Source organism: Haliotis rubra, unplaced genomic scaffold (genome assembly GCF_003918875.1).
Source record: "Haliotis rubra isolate DU_JTF1 unplaced genomic scaffold, ASM391887v1 Scf22, whole genome shotgun sequence".
NCBI classification, from domain to species: Eukaryota; Metazoa; Mollusca; class Gastropoda; order Lepetellida; family Haliotidae; genus Haliotis; species Haliotis rubra.
In genome coordinates, this window is record NW_025766225.1 from 2,388,021 (window position 1) to 2,405,245 (window position 17,225).

The window sequence follows — 17,225 nt, forward strand, 5'->3', positions numbered from 1 at the left end:
TTTCTGGTGACCATGGTCTGCTGTGGTATACCATGGTGACCATGGTCTACCATGGTCTACCATGGGGAGAAATGTTAGTGACCACGGTTTAGCATGGTAAACCATGGTAATACCATGGTTTACCGTGGTAAGCCGTGGTTGACCATGGTCAACCATGGTGCCTTTTCAGCTGGGTTCGGAGTGTGGCAGGTATCTCATGATGACATCCAGTGTGGCGGTTATCTCATGGTGACATCCAGTGTGGCAGTTATCTCATAGTGACATCCAGTGTGGCAGTTATCTCATGGTGACATCCAGTGTGGCAGTTATCTCATGGTGACATCTAGTGTGGCAGTTATCTCATGATGACATCCAGTGTGGCAGTTATCTCATAGTGACATCCAGTGTGGCAGTTATCTCATAGTGACATCTAGTGTGGCAGTTATCTCTTAGTAACATCTAGTGTGGCAGTTATCTCATAGTGACATCCAGTGTGGCAGTTATCTCATAGTGACATCTAGTGTGGCAGTTATCACATAGTGACATCCAGTGTGGCAGTTATCTCATGGTGACATCCAGTGTGGCAGTTATCTCATGGTGACATCTAGTGTGGCAGTTATCACATAGTGACATCCAGTGTGGCAGTTATCTCATAGTGACATCTAGTGTGACAGTTATCACATAGTGACATCCAGTGTGGGAGTTATCTCATGGTGAGATCCAGTGTGGCAGTTATCTCATGGTGACATCTAGTGTGGCAGTTATCACATAGTGACATCCAGTGTGGCAGTTATCTCATGGTGACATCTAGTGTGGCAGTTATCACATAGTGACATCTAGTGTGGCAGTTATCTCATGGTGACATCCAGTGTGGCAGTTATCTCATAATGACGTCCAGTGTGTAGGTTATTATCTCATTGCTGAATTTAGTGTATTGATGTGTTCTCGCCATGTATATTTCAGTTATATCCAGGCAGTTATCAAGGCAACTGACCTGTATAAGTACTGACACAAGTGTATCCAACAGTGCTACCTCAGACTGATGTGTACTAAGTTCACTGTTCATCAACGGTTTCTGAATTTATTCATATCAACCAAATCCCTTAAATGAAAACGCTGGACCCCTGCCCCAGCTCAACAACGTGACATCTCTGTAGAACGTTGGAAAGCGGAGAAATCACCCTGTAACTACAGTGTATCGATCAGGACGTTATCAAGCCTCATCTAGCTCCTCGAACACCACATGTTCATAATCAGTGACAATCCTCTTAGCTGTCTTGAAAGAATAAATAACATGCTATAAATTCTGGGGTTGTCAGGTAGATGTCAGTATTGACAATATTATCTTCTGATCTCAAATAGTATTAGCCTGTAAGTGCCTCTCTAACGCGGCAATGGCTGTACAAGGTCATCGCTGTAGCTCACCTGGCTATGTCAACTTCAGTGCCTCCCTACCACAGCAATGGCTGTACAAGGTCATCGCTGTAGCTCACCTGGCCATGTCAACTTCAGTGCCTCCCTACCACAGCAATGGCTGTACAAGGTCATCGCTGTAGCTCACCTGGCCATGTCAACGTCAGTGCTCCCTACCACAGCAATGGCTGTACAAGGTCATCGCTGTAGCTCATCTGGCCATGCACACAATAGTGCCTCTCTACCGCAGCAATGGCTGTACAAGGTCATCGCTGTAGCTCAACTGGCCATGTTAACTTCAGTGCCTCTCTAACGCAGCAATGGCTGTACAATGTCATCGCTGTAGCTCACCTGGCCATGTCAACTTCAGTGCCTCTCTAACGCAGCAATGGCTGTACAAGGTCATCGCTGTAGCTCACCTGGCCATGTCAACGTCAGTGCCTCTCTACCGCAGCAATGGCTGTACAAGGTCATCGCTGTAGCTCACCTGGCCATGTCGCTCAACCACTCACTCAACTACTTGCTCAACCACTCTCTCAACCACTCACTCTGGGCACTAACAATTTCTACAGGTTGTACAAGGAGAATAATTTGCTTGAAAAGGTTGTTACATTTAGCGATGTGTTTCATTTCATGGAACCAAAAAAGCTGTAGACATTGCTTTTAATGGTCTCTTTGGTCCAAATTTCATCGGCCACCGTCATATTGCTGGAATACTGTGTTTTAAAGGTCTTTGAAAGTCTGAAACAACAGGCAAAACCTCCCTCACTACTGTCTAGACCAGCCCTTACTTCTGACTTCTGCGCCTGAACATAGGATGGTAAAGCATTAGATCATCATGCCCAATGCTCATGTTTGAGGGCGGTGGGGTGGCCTAGTGGTTAAGGCATTCACTTGTCACACTGAAGACCCGGGTTCGATTCCCCACATGGGCACAATGTGTGAAGCCCATTTCTGGCGTCCTCTGCTGTGATATTGCTAGAATATTGCTAAAATTGGCATAAAACCTCACTTACTCACATCAGCACTAACAATATATTTCTATTTCACACACATCAGTCTATTTTCTTATAATTGGTTCATGCAGGAAAAGCCTCTTAGAAACTGACAAAAGTAATGTATGACTCATTCTTATGATTTTAGAGTTTCTAAAATGATCACATCTTTGCATATAGGCAAGAATAACTTCCAAGATGATAATTGGTTCATGCAGGAAAAGCCTCTTAGAAACTGACAAAAGTAATGTATGACTCATTCTTATGATTTTAGAGTTTCTAAAATGATCACATCTTTGCATATAGGCAAGAATAACTTCCAAGATGTCTTCATATCCAAGCAAAGACCCTTTTCCATGACAACCAATGGGTGTGGCTAGTTACTAGTTTGTAACCAGATCAATGGTTTTATCAATGATGGAGTAGAAACTTAGTGCTTGTCTATTCTAAGAATAGGAACATTTTATTAGCTTTCTGAGAAAATTGCATATTCAGGAAGCAAGGGTGATATGAGTTTCCCAAGCGGCTCAATAATTATTTTGTGTAGTTTCCAGAAAATTGGCCTGAAGTACTGTTGTTGATCAAATGTCCTAATACTATTTCATATTTATCATTTTAAGGTTCCATGGTGTGAGTGAATTTAGTTTAATGCCTCTTTATTGTAGTTATATAGCAACTATCAGCTATATTTGGGAAATGAGGTGGGGTAGCCTACTGGTTAAAGCGTTGGCTCGTCACTCCGAAGACCCGGGTTCGAATCCCCACATAGGTACAATGTGTGAAGCCCATTTCTGGTGCCCCACGCCGTGATATTGCAGGAATATTGCTTAAAGCAGCGTAATAAAACTAAACTCACTCACTCACTCACTCACTCTGTTTGGGAGGAAAGCCTGAAGTGATATATGTATTACATGTGAACTGCTTTGAAACAGGATTCAAACTCATTATCATTGGTTTCTGGTGTGCCCAAAGGATGTAACTCTGCACAGTAAAGTGCCGTGCATTCCACTGCTTTTCCACCTGTGCCCCCACTCTCTCATGAATATTCTGGTGTTGAAATATTTTATGACAATAAGTTATATTTTATGTTAGCTTTTTAACGGTGCAGAAAACAGAAAAAAAGTCAACTAGGGTTTTGAGAGGGGAAAAAACACCAATTCTTGCTAATTCTTCAGTTAGTGTCATGACAAAATTGTTATTGTACAAATAATTTATGTTAATTGATGTTTACCACTAAAATGCAAACAGTTATCTTTCAGTGTCTTGTAAAAGCTTGTTTATATTTCACTCAGTTGTAAAGTACTGATATGGAAGTTGAAAGTTATAAGTAATGTTTTCACCCATCTTCGTGGTTCGTACATTTTGTAAATCAACAAATGAAACATAAAAGGCCAGAAAAATCTGAAATAATTACCTTTGATTATCTTTGGATGTTAGTGTAAGTATAGTCCGCCTCACAGTCCCTGAACCACATTATTTTCCCTACTACCTCGCCCTCTCTGCAGTGCTAAATCCCTAAATGAAGCAAAACTAATCTATGTCTCCCTGTGGCTCCTTTTCAATTTAAATGGGTTTGTTTGTTACTATCAAAACCATATATATTCAGGGACTGAGCGTTAGTCTAGTGTAAATATAGCCTAGTAGTACTGGACGTGAACTGTAAGCCGGATGTTCATTTGTCTTCTGGTTTGTGGGACAAGGATGTAGTATCTTTCTTATCACATCTAATGCTTAACAAAACAGGAAAAAGCTGATATAGTTGTTTTGTGTTGAATGTTCCAAGCATTAGTTGTTGTTGTTATTGAAATCTGTTGCCAGTCAATAACTACTGCCAGAGTTATGTTGGTATGCACTGCTACAGGAGTATGTGTGACCGTGATTTCTACGGGTAAGTGAAGAGTAGTTTTGTTTGTTGGATGGTGTTACACTCAGTGATATTCCCGCTTTGTGATGACGGGCTGTAATTAGCGGGCTGTAATTAGTGGGCTGTAATTTGTTAAATTTGGGCAAGACAATTCAATGATCGACATCATAAGCATGGATTGATGTTTTTGTGGTACAACGGGCAGTTAACCACGATACCAAGCCAAACCATCCTCACAGGGCTCCGGATCATGTGTGTTGAGTGCCACTTTATCCATACTCATCGATACAGGAAGGGACCAGTGAGGATCTGGGTTCGAATGGTCTTCAGCAACCCATGCTTGTCGTAAGAGGCAACTAACGGGATCGGGTGGTCGGGCTCGCTGACTTGGTTGACACGTGTCATCGGTTCCCAATTACGCAGATCGATGCTCATGCTGTTGATCACTGGATTGTCTGGTCCAGACTCGATTATTTACAGGCCGCTGCCATATAGCTGGAATATTGCTGAGTCTGGCGTAAAACAACAAACAAACAAAACGATACAGGAAAGGGACACCGTTAATGATCTAAATGTGAAGCAAAGTTATTCTCTTAATCCTCTGAAATCTTTCTGAAAGGGGAGGCCATTGTTAGATTCTGACCATGAACATGTGGTTATGCATCACTATCAAATAGTAAAAACACTCACTCACTCACTCACTCACGAGAATATACAACTAAGGTTTTCAGCTCCCTGAGCAGTATACATTGCCTGTAGGTGTTACATGATTTCCATTCACATTGTCATACTACCTGGTACCCATTCACTGCTAACAGTGTTAGCCATATGCTTTATATGCCATGTTGTAAGAATGACTGAGTTTAGTTTTACTCTGCTCTTAGCAATATTCCAGCAATATCACGACGGGGGACACCAGAAATGGACTTCACACATTGCACCCATGTGGGGAATCAAACCCGGGTCTTCAACGCTCAAATGCTTTAAGCACTAGGCTACCCAGCCACCCTGCTTGTAAGAGGAGGCCATGGGATCACGTGGTCAGGCAGGGTATGAAACTACCAAAAGTTTCAATCAGACCACAGGACTGGTTAGATGTAAACTTGACCTGACCAAAACTTAACTGCCCACAAAATATCATCATATACATGTCTAAATTTTAACCCAACCATCGGCAGGTGAATTTAAGCATCTGGCAGTCTGTGTTGAAAATAACCCCTCCCGGGCGGTCGGCCAGGCAGGTATTTCAAACACAGGGTCAGGCTCGCTGCCTTGGCTGCTTCATATCATCGTATCCCAGTTGTGTAGACTGATGCTCATGATATGAATCACTGGATTGTCTGGTCTAAACTTGATTATTCAACTGCCATTGTATAACTGGAATGTCGCTGATGTACAGCTGGAATATTACTGGTTGTGGCGTTAAACATCAATCTTAAACAAAATATGAAAAGTTATCCTGCATAGTGAAGAGGATGTTATAGTCAGCTCCTCTTGTTGTGTCACGTCCTTTAGATGGACAGACAGACTGAACTGACGCAACCTTGGAGTTATTAACACCTTCCTTGAAGGTCAACACTTCTTGGCTACCACTGCGACCATCACTTCTTAATTTGATTGAACGAAAGGGAAATTTGTGATGAGAAGTAGCTGGATTGGTCTGTACATCTGGGGAATCAATGCCAATATGAGCTGAGTACTGGATGCTTCAAGTATCACAGTACTGACGACGATGGGAGGAAATCCTATTACAGGGTGCGTGACCATATTTGTAATCTCATCAGCTTAATTGTTGACTTGATCAGCACAGTAATGTGACGTTGTATACAACGTGTACAACCATGTGAGCATTGTATAAGTGGATTAACCCACCCCAGTCAGTAATAGAAGTTCTTAGGAATATATGTCTGGTAAGCTAGGTGGACAGAAGTTATGGGGTTAATATCACGTGGCGAGGCAGTCCATGACAATTACACGATTGTGTGCATGATTTCACGATGCGGATTAATTGTTGGGGTATAAGAGGTGAAGTGGCGTCGATGGCCATTCACCTGTCGAGGTTCAGCATTGAGGAGTCACACGTGTTGGAATACTGTTACCAAAATTCTCGATGCCTTCCAAATCTAAGACAAACAACAAAGCAACTAGAGCTTCTGTGGACATCAAGACAAGGTTGGTTTCTCACCTGTAATCTAGACACCTTTAATCTACACACGTGTAACCTGCATTCGTCAACCTCATTGTGCACCTGTCAGTCAAGAAACATTATTCAATCATGTGCTCAAAATGCATCTTGACGATGGCATTGTTATTTTATATGACCGTCTCACATTTCTTAACCCCCTCCGACCCCAATGGTTAGCATCATGCAGTGTAGAATGAATGAATGAATGAATGACTGTTGCTTTACGCCGCATCAGCAATTTTCCACCTATTCGCGGCAAGGCTGTGTAGAAGGACCATCAAGAGTCAGCATAAATCGTTATCACGTTTTGTATGTTATTGGTTTATAGTTTCACTGTTGATACCCATCCAGGAGCAGTATGAAATTATGTGGTTTCTGTTAGATGCATCAGATATTTTTGGACAGTTATATGTCATATTTCATGTCTGGTAATCAATTTTCATCAGCATTTAAGATGTTGCTTTAAGACACAAGGTATGCACTGTATTCAAACTGTCATGGTGGTGGGTAGGTTGGGAGGAAACTAGGGGTACCAGTCATTTCGGGCAGTGCAAATCCTTGGGGACATCGCAGAAACCTTTGATTGTCAGTTCGAATCGTGGATTGCCAAGGTTATGTTTTTAGGCCTGAAGGCATCATAACAGACTTGCTTCCCACACTGGGTTGGCTTGCCTTGATAAAACGGAAAACTGTACAGTGGCATTGGTTTGTCTAGTCCAACTGTGACATGAATTTACTCATACACAATAGGGTACGATATCTTTGACTCACTTAAGATGCTGCAATTATTCTTCTGATATGATTTTCGCAGCTTTTAAGGAGTTGAGTTGGATGGCATGGCACAATGGTCAAGGTGCTTAACAGAAAAGTTCAGGTTCATTTCTACACAGTTGCAATGTGTTCAACAGACATTTAGAAAGCAATACCCTCATTAGGCCAGACCAATTTTATTTCTTGTTTTACGGATTTTTGTCTTCAGAAAACATCAGAAATAAAATTGGTTTGGCCTTATAAAGGTTTTTTTGAACATATGATGTGATGTACTGCAGTTCTGTTCAGAATACCAAGTGTTTGTTAGACATCAATGAACTGCAAACCTGTATTTGCGTGACCAAGCGTGACTTCTGGTGAAGTGGACTACACTAAAATTATAGTGAAAACAGAAATTGACATGAGAGATGCTAATGTCCCATCCTGTGTCCCAATAATAAAGTGATGCACAGACATATTGGAGTATATTGTCCAGCCGGATCCATTGCACGTGGCTGGAACAATGCTGCTTAGCTCCCAGTAATGTAACTGAATGCTGGCCACCAGTCGTGATATGGCTGGAATATTGATAGAAGTGAGTAAACTAATGATCAATCTATTGTAGACGTGCAAGAGACAGAATAAACTGCTCCATCACTCATTCACTCATTCACTCTTTTCAAAGACAATAATACACTGTGTGCAATAGAAGCATCATACTGGAAAGCACACATCAAATCTTCATATCATCATCATCATCATCATCATCATCACACACCAACCCCTCACCATCATCACAATTACCACCACCGAAAGTGAAACAATAGCTTGCTCATTCACTCTTGCAGACTAACTTTGTGGCAACTTTTACTCACTCACTCAACCACTCACTCACTCAACTCACCCACTTCCTCCTCCCATCATCGTGTTCCTCATTCACAGTTCCGACATCCATCAATGACAGATCATGTTGCTGATTGAAGCCACTTATTCCGATGCTTTGATCCCTGTAAAAGGATTTGTCCAGAACTGTTTATATGTCTCATATTCATGTCAGCTTTCATGTTGCCAAGGTAGACAGTAGGTCTTTGCTGGTAGCTGCGAAGTCTGGATCATAATCAGACCTGGCGGCCATGTTCTTGTAGATTAGAGAGCTTCCGGAAATATGTTTTCAATTTGAGAATATGCTTAATCGTCTCCATCAAGGCAGGCAGGTCCTACACGATATTATCGTTCAGGATGTTCTCATGTCTGCCGCTCTGATTGCCACTGAACATGAAACAAAGGTCACTTGTTATATTAACAAGTTGTTTTAGCTAGAGTCATATGTTTGGGGTCAGTTTCAAGAAAATAGCTTCATGAACATATGAAAAATGGTTTTCCGATAGTGTGTGTGTATCTTCATGGCATTTGTGAGTGGGTATTGGTGTTGTATTCCATAGGGTTGGAACTTCCTGGTGTTATTCCATGTCTTGTGGTGCTATTAATGTCATAATGACAGGATTGAATATAACTGGGGCACTGTTAGTGTAGTGCTGATATGGCCAAATACAACCAAGGCAAAGTTTATTATATATAGCAGGATTGTAATGAGATGTATCGATGTTTTACAGTTGATTGCCCTGATTCTGCAATTTGAAAGGGAATATAACAAAGCCAATTGTATTGTCGATAGTATGCATAACAATCAGTGGAACTTTTTAGTTGTTGGAACATTCGTTATAAATCAGGCATGAACTCGGCATAAAAACTCAGTTTTACATTTGAATTTCAAACCTGTTCTACCTTGAAAAGCAAGGATTAGAGTTACTTCCCTTTGATTTGATGAGCAACAGGAAGGAAAATGGCTGATTTTCACAATGTCAATGGTACTTTATACTTTTTGTTACGTGAATTAATGTGATTATCAAGCCTCAAAGTTAGTATATTGCTCTCACACGACCCATGCAATAGGGGCATTATTAAAATACAATTGCAACAAAAACACATGCAATAATCTTAGTCACTCAACCACTCAACCAAGTGGATCCTCGGAAGACGCTAAGTACTCCTGGTTTCAGGATTTAAATACGCCAGTGTTGTACACTGGGTGGCCCAGAGGTTGTTTCGGCTTTATGATTCATGAAAATCTGTGTCGTATGATTCACTCTGTCTGTTTGTGTTACAGAGTATTCAAGAAAAGCAGCCCCAATGGAAAGGTAAGAACAATTTCTATTTTTGCCATCTGAACTCACCTAGAAACATAAGGTCTACGTGTTTACAGCTCAATGATTCATGGTTAGCAGAGTAGGTAAGGTTGATAAGTATTACCTCCACGTATTATAGGTATGTAGAAATCATTTTCTTTTTATCGTTTAAAGGCACTATGTCACACCATACTTTTCTAAAAATAAATAATGCATTTCTCTCAATAATACTACCAATCAGCCCTCAGGGTAGCTACCATATAATTTATTCCAAACAAAATTACGTATTTAGTTTACAATATAAGTTTGAATGAATTAATGCAATGTTGCATTATATTGACTCTCGCACCCTCTGCCGGCTAAACAGTATTTCAAGCGAATCCCATAGAGTTATGTCCCTTGGAGTGCTGTTTACGAATATTCTACGTACAACTTGTGATTTAAACCAGTTCGGCAAACACCAACGACACCGCATGCAACAGTTTTTTATGTATGGAGCCATTGTTTATATTCCATATCTGGCAAGTGTTTGGAAGGTGTTAGCCTGGAAGTTTCAATTATCGATTTCAGGCAAGTCGTAAGGGATCATAAGTCCTTTATTGCATCAATAGGAAGCTAAAGTAAGTGCATATGCCCCAATATATATCATGTAGGGCAAAATACATTGTGACATTGTGCCTTTAAGTATCAGCATTCATATTTGAAAAATTACTTTAGATCAGTATGTTTCTTGAGAGGGACACCAACTATTTATTTCTGGAATTTTTGGAGAGGGTAAACAGGGTGTTCCAAGATAATGTTGCAAAGCACAATATTATTAGTATTTTAACTCTAAAATAACTTCTCCATTTTTATCGGAGAGATAATGATTTTTGGTATTCCGATGCATAGTCGTCTATGGTACTGTAATTCGTTGTGCAGATTTGCCACCCTTGAGCATGCCAGATCAAGGCTTCGAATCTTTGTTTGTCCCGATATGTATGTAGGTTTGTTCGTGCTATACATATGGGTATCATCGAAGTGGCATGTGTCTGATGCCTGTTTAAGTTTGGGCCTAGCTCCATTGTTAAATTTACACAACGTGATGTAACTGGAATGCCAAAAGCAGCATTAAACCTCACTCACTCATCGACGCTCCTCTTTCAGTTACCAATATTTGCATCAGATGTAAAAGAAATAGTGTAGGTGACTGCATTATTTAACCCTTGTGAATATCACCTAGTTGTGACAGTGTGTGTAAACAGATGTTGATACGGAGGCTGTGACATCTAATGATGTGGACAACATGTGTGATATACACCGTACTTCCCACCACCGGCAGTGAGGCTGTACGGAATATATACAACATGTTACCAGCTTCATTAATATTGAATAGATGGCAGCCACTAGGGACATACCTTGTCATAATGGAAAAGCTTCCAATTGTTCAGCATGGAAATACGAGCCAATATCACATACATGGTGCTACTGTAAGGAAGACTATAATGGCAGCTAGAGCTTACATTATTCAGCTAAATTTGTCATATTTTTTTAGGTATGGGGTTAATTCAGCTAGAGTCAACCATTCGTTATAAACAATCAGATACAGCTGCTGGAAATTTAGTTATTTGTCAGAGATTTTTAATTTTATTGGTTGTGATTACAATGACTACAGCTATAGGGCACAGAACTCTTTACAAAAAAAACAAACAGTGTAAATCTTTTCAACTGCTACATCTTTGATGGTTTAGAAAAGTGAAAAGATAAAATTGCTTTCAGAAAAATCTAATGTAAAATTATCAACAATGAAAAACATACAATCATAACAAAACACAACCACTTCTGGATTATTGCACTTTGTAGTAATGTTTAGTGGTGTTCCGATTAATTGAAATAATCAAAGATCGGTCGCAATGACCAAACGACCAAGCAATCGATCACATTTTCTCATAATCGAACACAAACGATTTTGGAAGTACTGTTTTAGTGTTTGAAACACTTGATGATGGAACATATCTTAGAAGTTGTCAGGGCCTGAAAACATGTTTAATTCTTCGAAAACTCACATCACTTACTGAAAAGTCATGACTGAATATTTCTTGAAGACTCCAGGAAGTTTATGTTCATGATATATTAGTCATCACTTTAAAGTAGCAAGTTGTATCGTGTTATACTTATCTGCAATATCAGCCTGAATAGAAAAATCCTGAAAATGTCGCTAACCAATTTTTTCGATGGTTGTTTGTTGGTAATGAACCAATCATTAATTGTGACATTTCAACCAATTCCCAATACTAGCAATGTTGTATGGTGATCAATCCAGATAAGATTTAGCTCATGTGGGTACTGTACCCACTGTAATTTTTTTTGGAGTGGGTATTATGAATGTTGAGTGGGTATTTTTCATTTTCCGTTACCCACTGCTTTCAAATATGTGCGTATTTCAGTCATTTTACTCACCTAAGTATATATGTCATTGAGTAAGTTTACTAAGCAGGTATGTCCTGCCTTATGTCATACCTAATCAAAACCAACTTAAATATAATGGGAATGATTTCATAAAAAACATCACTTATCCTATACTGACAGTACAACACTAGTCCTATACTAACAGTACAACTTGATAGCAATCAATGTCTTTTTCATTACGCAAGCGATTTTATAAATATATACCGTACGCATTTGTTTTAAACTTTTTGTGTATCTAACATTTTAGATGCGTAATTGGTACGCAACAATTATTTTTCAATGCGTAATTGGAAATTTTCTATGCGTATTTTACCCGTATACGCAGCTTATCTGGGCCTCTGCAACAGTTAAAATTGTCAGCTTTTTTTAAAGTGCCGTCCAACGGAGCTCATTATGTGCAAATATTACTCATTAGCGTTAAATAGTCCTGCATACAATCTTCTCCATATTTGCATTTGTGCATTTGAGTGATTTCCAATTCTGCTCGTTCAGTTGAAGCCGAGTGACATTGAGTGTATCACGCTTGATAAACACGACCATTCCATTGTTCGTGGCACGACATATTGATGACATTATGCCATCAAACAATCGGCTGCCGGCAGTGAAGATTCTCCGTATGGTTGACATTTTATAAGTATTCTTATTATTGTTTCTTTCAACATGTTTAAAATGTCAACAACCAACATGTAGGATGATCTACTCATAACTCACAATTACAGATGATCTGTCTTCCTTCCTCACTTGCATCAGTCCTTCAGTCTGGGCAGATTGTCAGTATTTATTGTAGCTTGTCAATTATTCTCTAAATAGTATGGGGTGGTGGGGTAGCCTAATGGTTAAAGCTCGTCATGTTGAAGGCCCAGGTTCGATTCCCCACATGGGTACAATGTGTGAAGCCCATTTCTGGTGTCCCCCGCCGTGATATTGCTGGAATATTGCTAAAAGTGGCATAAAACCATACTCAATCACTTACTCTAAATAGTATGGAATATATGTGGATTAGATAATAAGGCATTTAATTTACTCACAGACATCAAAAGGGAACTGAAAATGTTGCAGCTAGCGAATCAATTTTAGTATCAGCATCATACCTGTCAAATACATCCAGGGTTAATCATGGAATGTCCTCACCTACAGGGATTTGCAAAATAAAGTATCACTTTTATGGCTAATTTCCATTTTCAAATCAACCCACATGGCTTCCACACAGAACAGTATGACATGGGTCTCAAAGTGATATTTCATTGTGATTTAGAACGTTCAGCCTTCGACTTGATTACATGCTGGAGATTGGATAATCACATGGTACATTTGGAGAATAATATTTCACTGTTATGTTGACAATTTCCATTAGAGGTGAGATATTATCCTTTCTGTGAGAATGTGAAATGTTAGCATGTCCATGCCGACATGCACATAGATACGGAATCGGCAAAACTTTCAAATGCCACACTGAAAGGAACCTTTGGTACCTCAAAGGCTTCAGTAGAACAATACTTAACTGCCCGAAACAATCTGATTTGGTTAAAACAAATGTATTTTAAATAGACTGCAAAGGAGACTCAGTGTAATGGTAGACTGAATATTTGAAAAATCTAGATTTGCTACATTTAGAGCTATAGTTGAACAGTAAGGACTGGTTTGAAGAGCAGGTGATGGCTGTGGTACTGTGAGACAGACTTTGGAGATCTTCTTGAGGTCTGGTTAATGATAGTTACATGTTTTTAAATTTCTTTGTGAGGTTACAAATCTAAAAAAAAGTGTTCGCTCGTCATGCCGAGGACCTGGGTTCTATTCCCCACATGAGTACATTGAGTGAAGCCCATTTCTGGTGTCCCCAGCCGTAGTTTGCTGGAATATTACTAAAAGCGGCGTTAAACCATACTCACTCACTCTTTATCTAATTATGAAGGTTTAAAATCATCTAAGTACCAATATCGCTTTGTAGAACAGTGCCAAGTACAATAATTTGGAATGTGTTACAAACTGTGGCAAAATACATTATCAGTGATTTCTCACAACGTTTAGTTTTAGCTAATCAAGTCCGCCGAGTTTCATGTGATATGAAACAGGGTTTAACATTGTAAGGATTATTGCACTAAAGCAATGTTGCAGGAGTTTCATCACAGTTTTGTGAGAGTTTTGGGAATGCAGTGGAAAATAAGATGTCATAATAAAGTCATGCTCATGTTATCTACCACTAGTTTGCTGGCCAGACTCAAGATCTTAGTGTAGCTTGAATATTGGTGACTACTATACAGTAACATTTCACAAACACTCCCACTCACGGATTTTAGTGAACCAGCCATATAGTTTGATAACTATTTGTTGCTTTAAGGATGATTTAATCTGACTAAATAATCATGACAGATTGTTTTATTTGGTGAACAATTTATTATTAGGATCCCCGCCATCGTTCTGTGGATTTTAACTTGACCAAACAGCAAGATCTTAGTACAAGTAACTGTACTTTATATGCTTATCATTTGGTCAGTTGGGGTATTTATTGTTCACATGGATCCACATGAAAATAATAAAAGGCTTTTGATTTGTCTGCAAGTTTCAATTCAGCTGCTTCTATATATGTGACAAGGGTATTGTTTCGTTCTCTGCTGTTTTAACTGGGGACATGGATAACCTCTGTTTCCTCCCACAGTTGGCCCACATGTGAGATATAACCTGAATACTGATTGAAGCAGATGTAAACTCACTCACTCACTCATGCACTGACACTGACACACTCACTCACCCACTAATGAAATCTCCCATCCACCCGCTCACTCACCCAAACACTCACTCACTCATCCAACTACTCATGCACTCACCCACTCACTCATCTCACCCACCCGCTCACTCACCCAAACACTCACTCACTCATCCAACTACTCATGCACTCACCCACTCACTCACCCACTAATGAAATCTCCCACCCACCCGCTCACTCACCCAAACAATCACTCACTCATCCAACTACTCATGCACTCACTCACCCACTCACTCACCCACTTACTCAATCCACTCATTCCACTGAATGCTGTTTGAGAGAATGGCCACAACCACTACAAACAGTCAAGACAGACTCACTCACATACCCATGAAATCACTCACTCACTCACTCACCGACCGACCCATGAAATCACTCATGAAATCACCCACACACTCATTCACTCACTCACTCATTCCACCGAATGCTGTTTGAGGGATTGCCTGCAACCACTACCATCAATCGAGGGAGACAGACAGATCCAGACATCAAGATATTGCAAATATTTAAATGTCATAGTTTCAATACATGTCTCATATCATCAAATTATAATACAGTGTCTGTCAGTAATGTCCGCTGATAGGATTGAGTGCAGCCAGTTGTCAGTTATTCTGGTATATAACGCTTCCAACTGAGTCATCTCGTCATATCCAGCCGTGGTTAGATCACCGGCTATCAGTGACTTCATCGATTGTGTCAAACCCTGACACCATGGATGTTCATGATGTCAGTCACAGGGTTATCTGACCCAACCTGCTTTAACTTTTCTTAATTATACACGCAGACACATGCATACATGCAAACACTCACATAAAAACTAAGAAGCATGCATGCACTCACATGAGTGAGTTTAGTTTTACGCCACACTCAGCAATATTCCAGCTATATGGCAGCGGTCTGTAAATAATCGAGTCTGGACCAGACAATCCAGTGATCAACAGCATGAGCATCGATCTGCATAATTGGGAACCGATGACATGTGTCAACCAAGTCAGCGATCCTGACCACCCGATCCCGTTAGTCGCCTCTTAAGACACACATGGGTTACTGAAGATCAATCTAACCCGGATCTTCACGGGTTGCACTCACATGAACACCCATGGCTCAACACAACATTAAACCCCATTGCACCTCCTTCATTTCTCAGGGTGAGTGAGTGAGTTTGGATTTACATGGCTATTAGCAATATTCCAGCAATATCAGACAGGGTACACCAGAAAATGACTTCACACATTAAACCTAACGTGGGGAATTGAACTCGGGTCTTCAGCATGTCGAGTGAACACTTTAACCACTAGGCTATCCCACCCCACCTCACCTCACCTCACCTCACCTCACCTCTCAGAGTTGTGTTGATATATTCATCTTATCATTCAATACTTTATGATACACTCACATACAGGACTGTCTGTATATGATGTAAGTTACATGGGATAGGAACCATTGCACTTACGCTATCCAATGAATTTCCACTATGTGAGCTAGGCCACATCACTATGGCAACGTATGTTATTATTGACCATGAATGTTAATGAGTTAGTGTGAAGTCACTTGACCATTAATACATCATTAAGCATCGCTCTGTGAATCCCAGGTGAGAAGTTATTATCAGTGGAAATTGGTTGTGAATTTGTTATTTCTGATACGGTCATGAGATAACGATCCTAGCGGCTCCTAAAATGCAACAGGGATGACGGAAATGATCTCGTTTCTCATCATATTCTTGTTTTGTTATTCTACAGACATTTTTGGCACCCAGATCATCTAGTCTGCAATATGCATGATTTTCTTGTATAAGTGTCACATAATCCACGTTGCCGTGGCGATTCATGATTAAAGATCAAACAGCTCTTTGGAGGCGCTGATATTTATTGGAGCGGAATTTTATTCCATGCGACTTCATTTACATATTAGATCCTGTCTTTGATAAATGTGTTCAGGAACATCCTTTATTTATCAATTGAAGAACGTATCATGACAGCGATTGCATCGATTATGTTAGGGTTGTTGGGAAGAGGAAGAATGTAATGTTTTCACATGGTGTATAAATATTTATTCCCTCCACAGTAGGAGCTATGTAATGTTATACTGCCACCACAGCGTGGTATATCTTAAAGACAACCAGACATGAGGCTTCATGTGTTCATTCCTAAGCGACACATTATTTATTGTTTTACTCATCTGTCACGAAGATAAAAGATTATACTGGGTGTGTGGTTTTTATCATGGTTGACCAGTTCTTGTGTCAATAAATAATAAATAATGTAACCTCAATAGAACTTCTTTGAGAGGCATTTTTAGAAGTTGTATAGGTGAAGAAAAACCAAGTTCTATGGATTTCTTGCTTGATAACGGTGTTAGTACCTGCACCGAAACGTCTCACTCATTGCAATAAGAAGTTGACAATCCATAGAATTTGGTTTTCCTTAACTTCAATAGAAGCAGAAAATAAATGAGCATACAGTTTCCTCATGTTCTAAATAAAAACCTTAATCTCCTTAAGGTTAAAAACAAGGAAATTTCCTTATCGAAATGGCATACTAGTTCCTATGGACTCCGACAGAATGATAAACCTGTTAGATGTGCGGGGCGGTGGGGTAACCTAGTGGTTGAAGCGTTCGCTCGTCATGCCGAAGACCCA

The 17,225-nt window shown here is 40.0% G+C and overlaps 1 protein-coding gene and 1 long non-coding RNA gene across 4 annotated transcripts in view; one reads left to right on the top strand and one right to left on the bottom strand.

Annotated features, from left to right (window-relative positions):
• LOC124277310 (arrestin red cell-like) overlaps positions 1-17,225 on the top strand; it is a 107,440-nt gene that overhangs the window by 38,271 nt on the left and 51,944 nt on the right. For 2 of the 3 annotated variants that reach the window (XM_046712961.1, XM_046712962.1), the window contains exon 2: positions 9,354-9,384. In XM_046712961.1, the coding sequence (XP_046568917.1) occupies positions 9,354-9,384 (31 nt within the window). Of the gene's footprint in view, positions 1-6,336; positions 6,424-9,353; positions 9,385-17,225 lie in introns of those variants that run through there. The other variant, XM_046712963.1, reaches the window with a different exon arrangement.
• Positions 1,188-17,020, bottom strand: LOC124277311. Its single transcript, XR_006898793.1, has 3 exons — positions 16,949-17,020; positions 14,279-14,284; positions 1,188-1,198 (listed from the first exon to the last, which is right to left on the bottom strand). It is a non-coding gene; the product is annotated as an uncharacterized LOC124277311 (long non-coding RNA).